We start from the raw sequence: 17451 nt of genomic DNA, 5'->3' as shown, positions 1-17451 counted from the left end.
AGTATAAGTAGCAAGTTTTTTTGTTTTTTTTTATTATTTTGTTTTTATAATAAATAAAAAGAAAACAAGAAAGAATAGAAAAAGAATAAGAAATGCTGCATCCAACAAGATCCCGGCCGGACGCATTTTTGTAGGTCCAAAAAGAGGATATGTCCGGGGAAAAGAGGACGTATGGTCACCCTATTTATTAGGTTCCAACTGGTTTTCTACGGCATTCAGTTTCAGAATTACCGACAGGTGTCACTATGTATGGCGTAGCCTGCACGTAAACATTTTGTTGTCTTAATAGCATGTATTGGCCATAAAAATAGAGAGACAGACCGAAAACTTGTGCTACAAATTAAATTAGGCGTGTCTACATCTCTCCTGCCTCCTGTTATAATTACACTAACAGATATTATGAGCCTAAGCACGTACACCATCATCCTAGGTCATTCACCAAAACACGTACGCTGTGTTTACAACACCTACACGCAACTGCAGAAGAGTTACACACGCTGACTATAAATAACTGAACATAATTTCATGCAATTTTAAAAATCACGACATTAATACCGATTTACTACCACTTAATTAGTATACTAGAGGGGGAAAAAAACTAGGCAAAACATTTAGTAAATTATAATTTGCAGGCAATGCAACGGCACAAACTGAAATGAATACATAAATTAGGTTCCTATAATAAACGTCTGATTTTCGGCTAAAAAAAAGGTTAAATTATACCTGAACGTTCATCCCAGATGTCTTGTGGCACAGGACGAGACATAGCACACAGAGAAAAACTCGCATTATACTAGAACTGCTGCCTCACGAGACAAACGTTAGACTGATGATAATTCAGATTACTGTGTTCATTTGAATCCTATTTTCCGCTGAAACTGTTACTCACCATATCCCCAAGACTGAGATTGCAAAATATATTCTGAGAAATTTGGTAACCTTTTTACTTAACTTGTAACATACCTCAATTCATAATTGTTTCTCATAACTCAAAAAACAACAGGATGTGCGGCTTTAAAGTGACACGCAACATATTTGTGAACTAAAATATCTAACTTTATACATATTAACCATTTTGTAACCATTTGAAATATAGTTTTCAAAATAAAATGAAAAAGCATTCATACAAACATTCACTTAAAACCATAATTAGTTTAGCACTTTATTCTTCGGGAAAAACAGCAGCAAATGAGTTTGTGCACTAGGTGGAATGCAATGTATATCTGTGTATGTAGAACTGTCATTCATAGATTTAAGATCTGTGTCTGAGTGCACTCATCGCTGACTATTAACAATGCCTCTTTTTTCTTCTTCCTCAATATCACAAAAGACTGATGGTCCCTTTTGGTATTTCAAACCACGTCAAACCGGTCTTAAGAGTATACACAAACACTGAATTAAAACGACAAGATTTAGCGCTCACCCCCTCACACTGGATTACATAAAAAATAAACAGCACATACCCATCTTAAAAATCAGTTTGGTTTTATCCACCTATTAGCAATGAAAATGGACAATTTAAATGCTAGAGTACAAAGTTTGATTTTAAGAAAAACTGTAAAATGACACCCCTCAATCTGAAGCCCTGTAATTACTCAGACTTCACACAACTACTAGTGATTGACAGAGGTATGTTCTGAGGTGTTCTGGGATGTGCTTTGGAAGAAATGGGTATGAGTCAATATTTACGAATGCAGGAAAGCGAGTCTGGTGCTCAAACCAGACCTGTACACAATGCTGGTGTTCACTTTGAGTGGGACATTCAGTGGATTCTAAACCCACAGTTAGTCTTAATCTCAGCGCTGATGCATAAAAGAAAGGTCTGGTCCTCAAAAGGTCGTGATGATGGATGTCCTGGCAGACCATCAAACAAAGTTCAGCCGTTGCCCTCGTCAGAACAGCTTTATCATGCTTTCTCTTGACTTGCCAACTCCCACCCACTTCACTGAAAAGAGAATTTTTTTTCTTATGACCATTTTGACATTTCTAAGCACATCAGTGGGTTATGTTATTGCACATGAAAGTGATTTCCACAGTATGTGTATTTTTACCTGGCACCTGCAGGAAATTCTCGATAAAGCGAATGTAAGCTTGTGCATGTAAAGGCAGCTCATCAAAACTGCGGACTCCCTCAGTGCTACAACACCAGCCAGGGAACGTCTCATAAGTCACTTGAACCTTTGTGAGAACGTCCATGTTTGCTGAAAAATACAATGATAATTCTTAATTATCAGAAAAGGTCTATGCTAATACATGTTACAATATTATCATAATACCTGTGTGTGAATATCACTGTAATGTGCGAGAAATCTGTAACATGTATATTAGGGTAGACACGATTAACCGGTAGAGATTTTGGACTATCGTCTTTATTGCGTTTACGCATTTGCGTCACTTTGCTGTGGGCCGTGGTCACAAAAATTTATCGTTTGCACACATTTTCAAGCATTGCGGTTTCAAAACAAGTGATTTTAAGCCACTGAAAATGTAAACAGTTTTATATGCACGCACTGTCTGCGAGACTGTTTCTGAGCGGTACACGCACGTGGATCTGCTGCTCATAGAGCATGTGAGTATTTTTGTTGCTTTATTGGCTTTGAAAGGTTAAATACACATACTTATATTTATCAAAATACCCATCTTTGCAAGTATCCTCATAAAAACAGCCATTTAGGTCTTAATTAAAAGTAAACAGAAAATCTCTCACTGCCCTCGACTAAATCACATTTGAAGCTTTCATAATAAGAAATGTTATTTACACAGTGAAAACTATGCAGTGTTTTTGAATAAGTTACATAATGTATGTAGCATTAATTATTTACTTATTGTAGTTTGTCCTATTGCTTATAATTTGTTTTTTGTAGGCTTGTATTAGTTCTTCTGTGATACTGACTTGATATCATAAAAATGTATTAAAAGCAAAAATAACAATATTTTGATGCATATCGTTATATTGTAGTGCTATGTTCAAAATATCGATACGACGATGTATCGTCACAGAGATTTGACGATACGAGTATCGATACAGCTGGCCCTGTATCGATACTGTGGCACGTGTGCAGCAGTGTACCGCGCTTAATTTTACAACGTTTAAAATTTAGTAGAAAAGTGCGAGGTTTCTAAAAAAGAATGAATAGAGCATCTGTTAATAATCTGGCCGCAGCGGAACACAACGGGGTTGCCTGATATAAAGAGACGTAATCCCCGAAACAGAGCTTTACACTTGCGCAATACAGAAATATCTGCCAAGTGTGCTACTTATCTTTGTCAACCTGGCAACCATGTGCACATGCTCTCTCTCCAACGTGGATAAATGCGCTTGCTTTCTGAAAACACCGCTTAGTTTGCAGTTTAGCTATCTCCACTTCAAGTCTATTCTCAGAAAAGTGTGATTCATCAACTGTTCATTTACGACACACACAGAGAGAGAGAGAGAGGCTGTGTATGTATGAATTACCACCGTTTGGCCGCGTTTCTCTATTAACAGTAAAGCTATGGCTTTAATTCCTTTAGAAACAATGATGCTACCAGCTCCTTGTTGAGAAAGATAATGTAGCTCTTGAGCGATTAAGCCATTTAGTTGATTAAACTGCGGGGCAGCGCTAAAAAGTTTGTTCCTGAATGTTCCGGAGTTCGGCCGCAGCGTGATCTGTGTGTGTGACTGAACTTAACACCAAACTGCTTGTTTCACACAAATGCTGGCACAGACGTGCATGTTCGGCTAGAGTCACTTTGAACTCGTGCATCTTCGGAAACGGAGCAGCGCGGAAAGTTACAAAAAATGTTGTGCACACTGCCATGAGAAACGACGTTGCGCGCACTCGAAGCGAACTTGCTGACGCTCGAGTATAAATCAGCCCTTGAGCACGTTAGTTTAGAACTCTTCTAAAAAAAAAAATTTATTGTAGAGAGTGTGTTAATTTGTGCAATGATAACCTACCAGCAACGTAAATTATTTTTAAAATATATTAGAATGAGTACATTACAATATAAATTTATTAGAACAAGTACATTATTATTTCTGGGCTTAAAAACAAGATGCAAACAATCAGAATATTGCACCTGGTGGGGAGTGCACAATGTAAACATGAAACATATGCCATTACCTATATTGTACTGTGGTACAGTTATGGAGGCCCTTCATAATGCAAAGGTCAGCTGCCTGCTCTGCCAATAGTTAGAAATGTCTCTATAGTAAGCAGTGTTTAATAAACAGCTGTTTTTCTAAATTCTGCTGAGGTGAAATTAAGTGCAGTCATGTATCGTGATATGTATCGTATTCGTGGCCTCTGTATCGTGATACGTATCGTATCGTGACTTTGCTGGTGATACACATCCCTATTATATTGTGATATAAAATTACTCATATCGTGATTTAAGATTTTGGTCATATCGCCCACACCTAATGTATATGTGACCCTGGACCACAAAACCAGTCTCAAGTCGCTGGGGTATATTTGTAGCAATAGCCAAAAAAACATTGTATGGGTCAAAATTATCGATTTTTCTTTAATGCCAAAAAATCATTAGGATATTAAGTAAAGTTCATGTTCCATGAAGATATTTTGTAAATGTCCTACCATAAATATATCAAAACTTAATTTTTGATTAGTAATATGCATTGCTAAGAACTTCATTTGGACAACTTTAAAAGCGATTTTCTCAATATTTTGATTGTTTTGCACGCTCAGATTCCAGATTTTCAAATAGTTGTATCTCGGCCAAATATTGTCCTTTCCTTAAAAAAACATACATCAATGGAAAGCTTATTTATTCAGCTTTGTATAAAAGAATAAATCTAAATGTCAAAAAATTTACCCTTATGACTGGTTTTGTGGTCCAGGGTCACATATAGTCAACTTACCAGGAAAACTGGGAAGAGGCTTTCCATCAACTGTGTAGGCTATGCCAATCTTTATTTCTGGCAATGTGTCAAGAATGTCCAACTTGGTCAGAGCAATGCTGAGAGAAACAGAAGGAAAAGTAGTGTTAAATTAACTAAACAAAGCTTGCTAAACTGTTTAACCTGTGCCACAGCTACAAAAGCCTAATCAACAACTGTTTTCAGCACTGATATTAAGTAGTGTTATTGAGCACCAAATTGACATATTAGTATATTAGGGATAAATTATGCTGAAATAGATTCAAATACAAAATCATTGTTAAATTGTAATATTTTACAATATTGCTTTTCTATTGAATTTGTCAAATAAAGCGGGCGCGTTTAGCATGAGAAATTTTTTAGTGATAGTGTAGGTAACACAAAACTCACGCTGAAAAACCATTAACCATGTGGGCATAGCGAACCAAAACCAGATCCAGCCATCCACAGCGACGCCGCCTCCCTGTTGTGACGCCAAATTCCCTCCCTCTGCTCTGAAGCAGATCCCCAGTATCCTAGGAACACATCAAGAAAAACATTAACAATTTTCAAATATAATACAAGAGAGGGAATGTCGTGACTTTTACCTTCTGACTCGCTCTTTACAACACACTGACAAACACTCACATTATCTTGCTCAGTAGGGAATGCCCCCACTCCCACCCTGGTGGTGTAGGCCTTCACCACTCCATACACACGGCCAACATGAGACGGCGGGACTCCAAGACCTGTGCAAACACCTCCGACAGTACAGTTTGATGAGGTCACAAAGGGGTAGGTCCCTGAAAGAGATGGAAACATTAGACATTTGTATCATTCACATTGTCACACTCCAGTGGATCTCCCATTTTATGCAGGATTGCTATTCATACCGAAATCGATATCCAGTAAGGCAGCATTGGCTCCTTCCACCAGAATCTTCTTGCTTGGTCCATTGAGGGCTTTGTGCATGAAATAAACCCCATCAGTTACTAGAGGCCGCAACCTCTCAGCATAACCCTGTGGGTGAAGTGGAGAAAATATTACTTGGCAGGTTCATGAATGAGAAGTTTCACTAATCATATTGAAAGATGCCAAGATGCTAATCACCTTCAGTTGCTCAAGCTCAGCATCAATATCAATATTAAGGTTAGGATATGTGGTCTGAAAGTGACCAGCCAGCACCCGAAACCTGTGGAGAGATATTAACATGTATTTCTCTTTCGGCCATGAAGGTCAATCTGATCATTTAGGCACTGATTTGTAGCCTACACTAATAATATGTAATTGCCATACAATTATAATGTGATTTAAACTAAATAATGTCACAATATCAAGATAATCAATTAGCATTGCATAAACCCGCAGTTCTAAGACAAAGGTAGTCTGAAAGAAGTAAATATGCTTTTTATGGACAGTTTTCAGAAAAATTTAAAAGAAATATATTAAGGCTTGTTCACACCGGGATGATATCGCGCGCGATTATTGCCAACGTTTAACGCTTTGTGACTAAAAGGGCGCCAATGTGAGTGTGCACACCAACGTGCAAAACGCGAGGCGTAAAAGCGTCACTTCTTAAAAAACGCCTTGGGGTCGTTTTTTTGGCTTGACGCGCCGCATTAAAAACTTGCCGACCAATGAGATTGCCGCTTTTGTTCACGTGCCTGGAGCTGCTGAAGTTACAGTAAAACATGACTTGGTGGCGCTCAAGCACAAAACGGTCTTGCCGAGCACACATTGATACCTAACGACAAAGAGGAAGCAAGTAGACCATGAAGATGCATCGAAGCAAGATGAATGTAGAGCTGCTGGTCTCATTGGTGTCTGAACACAAAGGGCTTTATGACAAACATGACAGCGACTACAAATCTCAATAAGAGGGAGTTGTTATGGAGAGGAATTGCAGATCAAATAGGATTTGATGTGTACCGCGGTATTTCTGTTTTTCATTAAGTGCCATCTAATGTCAGGGAGTGAATTTGCACGTTCACTCGGCTCATCGCCAGCGAAAATCACTTGGGTATAAACACAAAATACGGGTCGAAAAATGCAGATGATAAGCGTGAGCAATAATCGTCCCGGTGTGTACGAGGCTTTATACTGACTTTTCCTCAAAGACTGAAAAGTCTGAGACCAGATCACACACTCTCAGTCCATTACGTGCTGCTTTGGAAGAATATGCAGGTCCAATGCCCTTCTTAGTGGTGCCCAAACTGTAAAGCAAAGGAGGGTGAACTCAATATTAATCTGGCAGAAAATGATCTACAAATTAAGCTTTTATAAATTAGCTTTTATAAGTGCAAAAAAATGAAAACTCACTTCTTCCCTGCCTGCTGCTGTCTCAGCTGCTCCTGTATCCCATCAACGGCCTGATGGAAATTGAACACTACACAGAAAATGAGAAGAGCTCTAATTCCAATGGAATAGATATGGAGTTTCTTGGTGTTTTTAGTTGTCAGAGACAATGTCATCAGGAATAAACCCAAATTACTCAAGGCCTGATGAAGTCAAAACAGAACCGTACCAATATGTGCCCGGTCAGATATCTTCAGTCGTTCCTCCCATCCTTGAAGTCCTAAATTAAACAAAGCAAAATAACTCATTAAACGAAAATAAACCCCCCAAATACCTCATCTAACAGAGATGGTGGAGAAAGAAAATAAAATTACATATATATTACAGTTTTCAAGTATGTGATGGAATGTCACCGAGTACCTACTGACCCTCTCTCCACTTGTTCTATGTAACAAGTGACTTGTTTCCTTGCTCTTCATGTATTTCTTTGTTCTTGCAACAACCACAACTTTTTGTAAGGAACAATGCTTTTTTTTCATAATTTTCATATTTTCTATTGGTACTGTATTGCCTTTAAGTAGTTAAGATTTCCAACATTCCTTACATGTTCATTTACTAAAACAAAAGAAAAGCAACGAGGGATCACCAAGTCTAGATAACTTTCTTTTTTTTTTAAACCGTGTTGATCTGGCAAAAATTTTTTTGCATGTACTTTATAACAACAGCTGTTCTATCCAGATCTTGTCTTTTTCATTTGGGGGCAAAAAAGAAAATGCACTGTGATATACATAAAATAAATTATACAATTTTTAAACTATAGCCTATATCACAGACCTAATAAATAGGTTTTTAAAAAAGAACATACAGTGGTGTGAAAAAGTGTTGGCCCCCTTCCTGATTTCTTATGAGCAAATTATATTACACTGATGATATCACAATGACATAGTGACTTCAAGATTATGAATTTTACTCCATGAACAGATAACTTACCATTGCCTTTCTGTGAGTTCTTCACAGCCTCCTCAAAAAGTCCTGGCAGGTGTATCACAACACCATTTCCTGCAGGACAGAACAATAAAAGATCTCAGCAAACACAACACACCAGCTCAGCATCTGAGCCCAAACAATGAACCATGATCAATAAGATGAGAAGACTGCCAGTTTGAATGAAAAGTTATAAATACATACTATGAAATGAAAACTAGGAGAAAGGTCAAACAAAGCCATACCAATAAATGAGGTGGCCTTTTTGTTGAGAACGCCACTAGGCAGCAGGTGAAAATCATACTCCACACTGTCCACCACCACGGTGTGTCCCGCGTTATTTCCTCCCTGATAACACAGTTGTTATAAACATGAGCGCAAGTATCGCGATAAGATAAAAATCCAGACGCAGGAAACGTTACATCACTTCCAAAAAGTGGCGATGGCAACAACAAAAAAAGGAAACTTGTGAGGTTAATGATGCGACTTTTGCAAATGATTCCTTCCGCTTTAACCTAATTAAAAGAGTATACTAACTGCAAGCCTCACACAGTACAGACATAACGCTTGCGCAAACTCTCATAAACACAAAATAAGCGAGATGAGCGCTTGGATACCCACCTGGCATCTGCATACAATGTCGGCGTCCATCGCCAAGAGGTCGACCACTTTCCCCTTCCCCTCATCGCCCCACTGGGCTCCCAACACGACGGTCGCTTTATTCTGGGGCTCCCGCGGGATCCGCAGTGAGTCCACGCTGTCTCTGGAGCGCTTGAGCGCGGGTTCACCGTTCAGAGAGGCTGCTTCCTGACCATTAGACATTGTGCTGTCCGCAGCCATGCCGCAAGTGTGAGAAGAACAGCGTGAACGCGGCTACACTGCTCTAAGATGACTGCGCGCGAAAACAACCGTCAAAATAAAAGTCCGCTGGCCAAAAAGAAACAAAAGAGGTGGTGGAGTTTGCAAACACGTGGCTGTCAAAACTGCACAAGGAATATGCACGCTTTAAAAATATGAAAATGGAGGGAGTGAGACTTACTATTGAAATTTAGCTCAATTAAATTTATTTTCCACAGGTTGGTGATATTGACAGTTTTTGATGCTCATCATATCTCACTTCACATGCGTATTTTGGCGGGTAGAATGTGTGCGAATATAAAAGTATTTTTGCGTTTATAACAATTTTTTTCTTTTATTACTAGTAAACATGTTTATGTATTCATATTATTATAGTTAATATTGAAATTCCTTTTTTGCTTTTTTGGTCAACCATAACAGCTGCCAACCTAATTGCCACCTAGTAAATCTGTATAAATATTTACTTTAATTATAATAATAATAATAATAATAATACAACAGTTTGACTCTCTCTAAACTTCTTAAAATCAGCCAAACTAGTCTGGGCCACATTTCCAGATATAAGTGCATAAAGTTAAAAGTGCAATAAAACTAACCACTTCAACTATTAAAACATTCAGTTGTTCATTAAAAAACATAAAAAACATAAGAGAAGACATAACCTAGACATAAAAATGTGACAATGCTAGAATAACATTACATTGCTCAGGCTTGACAACGGAGGCTATGTCATGAACTGCAAGTAGCTTAAGCTCACTATCTTCTTTTCACACAGCAGCATGTTTCTTTGGAATAACGGACGATGTTATCAATCAAAACCCTTTCAGAGACTTTTGAAGAAGAGTGTTGGATATCTGTTGTGTGTTGTTTACTGCTTGCCTGTATGTATGTTGGGAGTTTGTATGTATGGAGGGGAAACCTACCCAGGTAGTGAGGAAGCTGTGTCTGCAGTCACTGTGCTATTATTGATCTAGGATTGCAGTGTATAATGTCTAAATCGTTCTGTAGGGATCACCCAAACACAATAAAAAAGGCGTTTCACCAGTGTTTTGTGCTGTCAGCTGCTTCACCACTGGTTGTGTTGGCATGGACAAATTCAATGAAAGTCAGGGTGAGTGTGGGCTGCCAGAGTGACGTGACATGTGGCCAAGTATGGTGACCCATACTCAGAATTAGTGCTCTGCATTTATCCCATCCAAAGTGCACACACACACAGCAGTGCGCACACACACAGCAGTGAACACACACCCAGAGCAGTGGGCAGCCATTTATGCTGCGGCACCCGGGGAGCAGTTGGAGGTTTAGTGCCTTGCTCAGTCGTGGTATTGAAGGTGGGAGAGAGCACTGTACATTCACTCCCCCCACCCACAATCCCTGCCGGGACAAGACTCGAACCCACAACCTTTTGGGTTATGAGTCCAACTCTCTAACCATTAGGCCACGTGCTTCATACATGTGACTGAATACTTTACAGGTATTCAGGTACTTTATCAAGTGTTAAGATTATTTATTTATTTAATAAGGTATTATTTATCTATATAAATTGTTTTTAATTTAATATGATGTTTCTTTGGACTTGTTACAGCCAAGTCCACCATTGTGGGCACTGCTGGGCATTCGTCTAGACGTTTTTTGTTCCTGCTGCTCTGTTGCCGCTGACACTCACTATGGTATGTTATTGCTGTCTTCTCTTTTGTTTTACTCTCCATTTCCTTTGGATAGACATGTACAATAACCGGTTACAAACCAGGCCTCTAAACCCAAATGTACACCTTATAATCTTTTAGTTATGCAAATTAAAAACAAACAATACCATCTGATAATGATTAAAGGGGTCATTACATGAGAAATCAAATTTTGCCTTGATCTTTTGGCAAATAAGAGGTCTTTGTACTATTAAAACATCCTGCAAGTTTCATAGCTTAAAACGTCCTCCTCATTATAAACAAAGCATTAATTTAAATCAAGCTCCAAAAATGGCTAGTTTTGGATCTGAGGTGCAATGTGATGTCACCCCGGCACAAGCATTTGCATAAACACCACCTCCAGAGCAAGACATTGACGAATAGCTTACTTGCTGCCTAGCAGCCTTATCAGGGGCAAGTTCAAACTCAAACCGGTGTGCACCGTTTTGATACGGTTTCTGAGTTGAACGACATGTTTCCTGGAAACGGTGTGCAACCGGGTTTGAGATGTGTTTTCTCTTGTTTGGTGGGTGTGTCAAAAATGTCAGCCCAACCACGCGGTATTAAAGAGACAGCTCGCACAATGTAATTAACATCAAAATAAATTTACAAGAGCAAGTATATTGTTTGCACATGTTTATTTACATTAAAGGCAAAATAACTGAAATAATAAGAGCACAAGTATAGATCTGGAACTTCTTTAAGTCTGTCTAGAGATCATTTAGTAATTGCAATGTCTTCTGGTCCATATCCTTTCCTTAGGAAGGTGTGCTAGACACTGATTAATGTAACATAAAAATACTATACATATTTATATATTTTGCTATTGTATTGTGGAGTGACACTTTCATAAACTTTTCTATACCCCTCTGATTATATAATGGTACATATTACAATAACATAGCACAACAGGAGTGATCAGCAATAATGATAAGCCGAATACTCACAATAAAAATAATAAGGTCATATATATAATAACACAGTCTTGGAGATAAGAAGTGGATTATCCTTCACCTGAAATGTTTGTCTTTTCATCCTGAAATGCGAGGCAAATGTTGGATCACAATAATTAGGAACCACAGTTTCCACAAATCCCTTCACTCGAATGGGATGTTCTCTTTTATTCTGGATAGCAAGGTCAGTGACTGTAGCATCAAGCGTATTTTGCAGTATTAAACACGTATTTATACCGATTTCATCAGGCTCTGAAAATTCTTCAAAAAGAACACAAAGAATTGCCTTCTCAGCTGCCATAGTTGCAACTCTTGCGTCATCAGAACAGAGTGTTCAACGCACCACCGTTTCCGTTTAAAAAACGTTTTGCACCGTTTTGTCGGGGCTGAACGGGCTGAACGCAGGCCAGGCGATGACATTGCAGGCAACGTTTTTACATGAAGACACCTCATGTAACTGATTTTGGACAGGCGTGTGGGGCAGTATAACAGTTTAATGATCTACAACAAAATAGAACGAGTTTTGGTGATGTCTATATGAATATTTATTTACTATAGTACTGATTTCTTGCTAGAAATAACATCAAAAGTGCAAAAAGTTAGTCAGAAATATACATTTACACACAAACTGACCACCAAATGCAACTTTCAGATGTCATATTTATTTTTTAGCTCACCCAATCACGGAATGGAATGCACAGGATTGTGGGATATCAATCAATCAGGGCTGCCTTCAGCCCCGACAAAACGTTGCAAAACGTTTTTTAAGTGAACTAAGTGAAACTAAGTGAAGTGACATGTGGCCAAGTATGGTGACCCATACTCTGAATTAGTGCTCTGCATTTACCCATCCAAAGTGCACACACACAGCAGTGAACACACACAAACCGTGAACACACACCCGGAGCAGTGGGCAGCCATTTATGCTGCGGCGCCCAGGGAGCAGTTGGGGGTTCGGTGCCTTGCTCAAGGGCACCTCAGTCGTGGTATTGAAGGTGGGAGAGAGCGCTGTACATAAGCGGAAACGGTGGTGCGTTGAACACTCTGTTCTATTGACGCAAGAGTTGCAACTATGGCAGCTGAGAAGGCCATTCTTTGTGTTATTTTTGAAGAATTTTCGGAGCCTGATGAAATCGGTATAAATACCTGTTTAATAGGCTACTGCAAAATACGCTCGATGCTACAGTCACTGCCCTTGCTATCCAGAATAAAAGAGAACATCCCAATCGAGTGAAGGGATTTGTGGAAACTGTGGTTCCTAATTATTGTGATCCAACATTTGCCTCGCATTTCAGGATATAAGGACAAACATTTCAGTTGAAGGATAATCCACTTCTTACCTCCAAGCCTGTGTTATGATTTATATGACCTTATTATTTTTATTGTGAGTATTATGCCGAGTTCACACTGCACGATTTTCAAACTCGTCGGATCGCCGTTGTTTTCACACTGCATGACTATCTGGGTAGCATTCAGTTGCTGCTGTGTTCACATTGCACGATTGATCTTACACACTGCATGACTTCAGCTGTCTGGTCCGCAAGTTTCACAACAAAACACACGCGAGAAGTGATAAGGAAATAACACGATGGAGGGAGATGCAGGGAACAAGGATTGGGTGTTCTGCAAAACGAGTTGGAGGTAGCTAAATCATTTTGCAGTAACGTTAACTGTTATGTTGATGTTGTGGCTGGGCAAGCAAAAGTTTGTGCTTGTTTCTGTATGATATAATTGTTCATATATCTATTAAAATACTGATATTCTGGTCTCCTCCCCGAACTTCCCTCTGCCCTGTATCTTGGTCTCTCATTGGCTGAAGGTAATTGCCATGTAGTTTTCAGTCAGAAATCATTTCACAGCGTGATTGTGAATCGCTGACAGCTCCAGATATTTAGCATGCTAAATATTTCGCGGGCGTCGGTGAAGTGTCGGCGATTCTCTCAGATCGTGTCTTTGATAATTCACACTGCGTGATTGTCACTCATCTGAACAAGCACCGATTTGCCTCCGATTTCGGGCATTTGTCGGCGATTTCGCAAAACCTGTCGGCGAGTGAAAAATCGTGCAGTGTGAACTCGGCATTAGGCTTATCATTATTGCTGATCACTGTTGTTGTGCTATGATATTGTAATATTTACCATTATATAATCAGAGGAGTATAGAACAGATTCTCGAACTAGCAAATTACCAAAGGGCATTTTGGGTTGAGCGAGGGAGCAGAATCTTCAGAAGGGCACTCTCCGCGTCGAAGGAAATATGACCACTACACTCCCTGCTCCGCTACACTCACATGCTCTGCTTGGAATGCATAATAAATAAAAAAACCTGAAACATTTCTGAAAATAAATAAAAATGGAGTTATCTGTTTTTGCAAATGAACTTGTCATTTGTTGAAAGATGAAGCGATAGATCTGACAGCAGCTGCATCACAAACCGTAAGTAAATGATTTCATAATGCTTTGTCTGGAAATTACCATTTTATTTTTTATCATGTAGTCAAAACACTCACATGCAATAGCGAGGGGGCATTGATACTGTTTCCTATGCAATGACGTTAGCCAATCATAACAGTGGGCAATTACTGAGAAGCTTTAAGGGACCCGCCCCTTAAAAACAGGTCGGTTTAGAGAAAGGGGCAGAATGAGGGTTGAAAATAATAATTTTTCCACATTTATGTTTTTTTTTGTGTGCAAAAAAACGTTATTAACATTATAAGTAAACCTCAAGGAACATATCAAAATAATAATAAATAAAAAATCCTTGTCATGACCCCTTTAAGCAAGCATTAAACCAAAAAAAAAAAAAAGTTCTGTCTCTCTCTTTTTTGGGGGGCACAGGTACTATTTCTTGGACCTCTGACCCAGCTGGCAATTGAGAGTCCAAGAGGACTTTTTCATGATGTCAAAGCAAGCCTGAGTTAGTATGAACAATTAATATGTATTTTCATAATACCAGCATGTTAGAAGGATTTCTGAAGGATTCTGTGACACTAAAGACTGGAGTAATGGCTGCTTACAATTCAGCTTTGCATCACAGGAATAAATTGCATTTAAAAATATATTCAAATAGAAAGAGTTATTTTAAATTGTAATAATATTTACTGTTTTTACTGTCGTTTTGATCAATTAGTAGACTTTCTAGATTTCTTACAGGGTTAAATGTTTAACCCAAGCTTCTGGGTAGTAACCCAACCACTGGTCAAAACAACCCAATTGCTGGGTTTGTCCCTATTTTACCCAGCACTGGGTTGTATTTAACCCAGCATTTTTTAGAGTGTACAATATATATATGCATGTATATGATATTAAATATATGAGTACAAATATTATTGAATATTAAAAAATGATCTCATGAATCTGAATATATTTGTTCATTGCCTTTCATCACAATTTATAATACTGAGCAGATTCTCGATCTTGGAGTAGGTGTGTGAAAGATTTGCGATGGTTGAGGAACCAGGTGGTGGCTCCATTAACAGAGGAGTTTGTTTTTCGGGCTTGCATGATTCCAATGTTGGTGCCACCGGTCCCACTGCTGCCATCTTCATCAGTCCACTCTTCTTTGGCGTGGTATGTTAAAGTAGCAAGATTATAATGTGATCCATTCAGCAGATGGCGCTGTCAAGCTCTGATAATGAGCAGTGACTATGCCAGTATTGTGAATGCTTTTTTTAAAGAGGTATTGTTCGGAGATGTTTAAAAACTCAGCGTGTCAGGGAATGTTGGATTCTCCATGAATTGTTTTAATGACTTTACTGTGTGCTTTCTGTCCCACACAGCCCATTTCCATCATATCACTGAACAGCTTCGCTTTGGACAAGACACTGTGTTTGAGATCCTAATTTGTGCAGGTAAATGCAATTAAAAGTCATTGGCATTGTCTCAGCTAAGACTTAATTAAATGTTATCTTTCAGCTTTCCAGTTCACTTTTACTTACGTTTTTGGAGTCTACTCTGCCTTCATATTCATAAGGACAGGTGAGTATTAATGACATTTCTAAAGACAGTGTTGTCTAACTTGCACCTCACATAAGATTTCAATATCTTAATGACCCAGGTCATCTGGTGGGACCCGTGTTGTGCCACTTGTTTTGCAACCAGATGGGTTTTCCTGCCATTGGCTCAGTTTTACAGCACCCGCAGAGGCCTGTGATCCTGCTCTCCTACCAGCTGGGTGTTCTGCTCTTCCTCATCCTCCTCTTCCCCTTCACAGATCCTGCTTTTTATGGCATGACCCCCATCTGCAGTCTACTGCTTACACCTCGCTCTGCCTGTGCATGACACATCTTCACGGTGCCTGGATTGAAATGTACCTCACTGTCTTTAAAAAATATGACTGGGTAAAGAGCATGAAAGACAGTAAATGAAGCATGTTGCTTTCATGAAAAAGACATTCATCAGCCTAGATGATGAGTAAATGACTGTCATGTTTCATTTCCTTGCCTTTTTGTGGTAAGAGTTTTCAAACTGGCGTGTGGCTCAGTGGCTCATTCGAATGTTTTATTTTTTCATTATGCCCCATATTTCTTTTTCTTTCAATTAAAATGATCAGCTGTCATGTTGTTAAATTAAAACCAGGTGCTGATGTGTATAAAAGATTAGATGCTAGTCAACATTCAATAATACTAATCTCAGATGAGCAGCATTCTCTGCCTTGTATTCATAAGAATTCAGAAAAAAAGCATTATTATATATTTAAAAAAATATTAAGCAGCACAACTGTTTTCAACATTGACAATAGTCAGTTATTTTAGAGATAACATTAATATTTCAAAGTAGATTTTATTTTTTACATTTTATTTATAGCTTTATTTTTATTTCAGTCTTCTTAAAATCATTGTTACCATGTAAACATTTTATTTAAGCTTTTTCAATTAGCAACAATTATTTTTAACAGTTTATATTAAAATAGAAATGTTATTTGAATTGTAATAATATTTCACAATATTGCTATTTTACTGTATTTCTGAGCATGTGAATGCAGCCCAATATAATGGATAAAACATCAATGTTATCATGAGTGTACTTTATATGGTTTGCTGTCTCTGTTTCTATTTTCAAAGTTCAGTTATGGTGGTGAGGACCAGTGTAATGGAGAACATATCCATAGAGACACTTAGATAACTAAACAATCAGATACAAAGAGCTGAAAATACCTGGTACATTGCTCTCCTGTGAACGCTCCTCATTTATGCACTAGCCTTTCAAAATAACCTTGGAGTTTGTACCTATGGGAAGTAATTAGCAATGTGCATCTTCCAGCTAACAGGCAGTTTTATTTGGCTCTATCTCCTCTTGTTTGATAGTGATCTCCAATGATAAATTAATTTGTGCAACACATTTCCTGCAACATATTTCCTGTGTTTTTTTACCACACAACTTCTCAGGTCACGGCACAAAGAAATCTTCCATATGGACGCTCCTGCCAAATACACATTTCTGTGGAATGTTGGACTTTGAGGGTATTTGATTTCAAACCATGTGTTGGGCATCAGCAGCTGTCAGTCTTCCAATAATAATTGGCTATCAATATAACACACTATTCAATGTTCAACAAAAGGATTTCCACAAAAAACAAACACAGATTTTGTGTCTGAAACTTTGAGGACGTGTCAGCAGAGCAATGAAAAACTCTAGCTCTTTTTCTCCTCGGTGTGTGTTTGGAGTGTTGCGAATGGTTCTGCTCGGCTGAGGTAGACTGAGGCTCCAGGAAACTTTAATTCCAGGGTCCTCCTGAGGCCTGGTGGAAACCCAAATGCAGAGTAGCTGGGAGCCGTAACAAGAGAGGCGCAGTGAGATGTCTGAGGTTTATTACC

At 38.6% G+C, this 17451-nt stretch overlaps 2 protein-coding genes across 2 annotated transcripts; one reads left to right on the top strand and one right to left on the bottom strand.

Annotated features, from left to right (window-relative positions):
• Positions 1-1315: 1315 nt before the first annotated feature.
• Positions 1316-9048, bottom strand: adssl (adenylosuccinate synthase, like). The gene is made up of 13 exons (XM_016228852.1): positions 8762-9048; positions 8386-8488; positions 8147-8215; positions 7386-7436; positions 7181-7247; positions 6967-7074; positions 5972-6053; positions 5755-5881; positions 5510-5664; positions 5273-5397; positions 4865-4962; positions 2052-2201; positions 1316-1945 (listed from the first exon to the last, which is right to left on the bottom strand). Exons 1-13 carry the CDS (start codon positions 8978-8980, stop codon positions 1893-1895), a joined length of 1407 nt encoding a protein of 468 aa, XP_016084338.1. The 5' UTR covers positions 8981-9048; the 3' UTR covers positions 1316-1892.
• Positions 9049-9800: 752 nt separating this feature from the next.
• Positions 9801-16345, top strand: LOC107548224 (CAAX prenyl protease 2). The gene is given in 10 exon segments (XM_071582271.1): positions 9801-9925; positions 10007-10109; positions 10584-10625; positions 10627-10668; positions 14474-14552; positions 15043-15156; positions 15159-15209; positions 15415-15486; positions 15551-15613; positions 15693-16345. Coding segments are annotated over 10 exon segments (915 nt in total). The 3' UTR covers positions 15917-16345.
• The last annotated feature ends 1106 nt before the right edge of the window (positions 16346-17451 follow it).

Source organism: Sinocyclocheilus grahami, unplaced genomic scaffold (assembly GCF_001515645.1).
Source record: "Sinocyclocheilus grahami isolate Dianchi unplaced genomic scaffold, SAMN03320097.WGS_v1.1 scaffold344.1, whole genome shotgun sequence".
NCBI lineage: Eukaryota > Metazoa > Chordata > Actinopteri > Cypriniformes > Cyprinidae > Sinocyclocheilus > Sinocyclocheilus grahami.
Note: the sequence above shows the minus strand (reverse complement) of the source record. Positions and strands in the feature narration are given on the sequence as shown.

Excerpts from the sequence above, each read along its gene's own strand:
- adssl (XM_016228852.1), bottom strand. The coding sequence starts at position 8,980 with ATGGCTGCGGACAGCACAATGTCTAATGGTCAGGAAGCAGCCTCTCTG. Across the intron at positions 7,437-8,146 it reads GAACTCACAGAAAGGCAATG|GACTTCAAGGATGGGAGGAA; the intron begins GTAAGTTATCTG and ends TGTTTAATTTAG. Across the intron at positions 7,248-7,385 it reads ATCTGACCGGGCACATATTG|TGTTCAATTTCCATCAGGCC; the intron begins GTACGGTTCTGT and ends TTTTCTGTGTAG.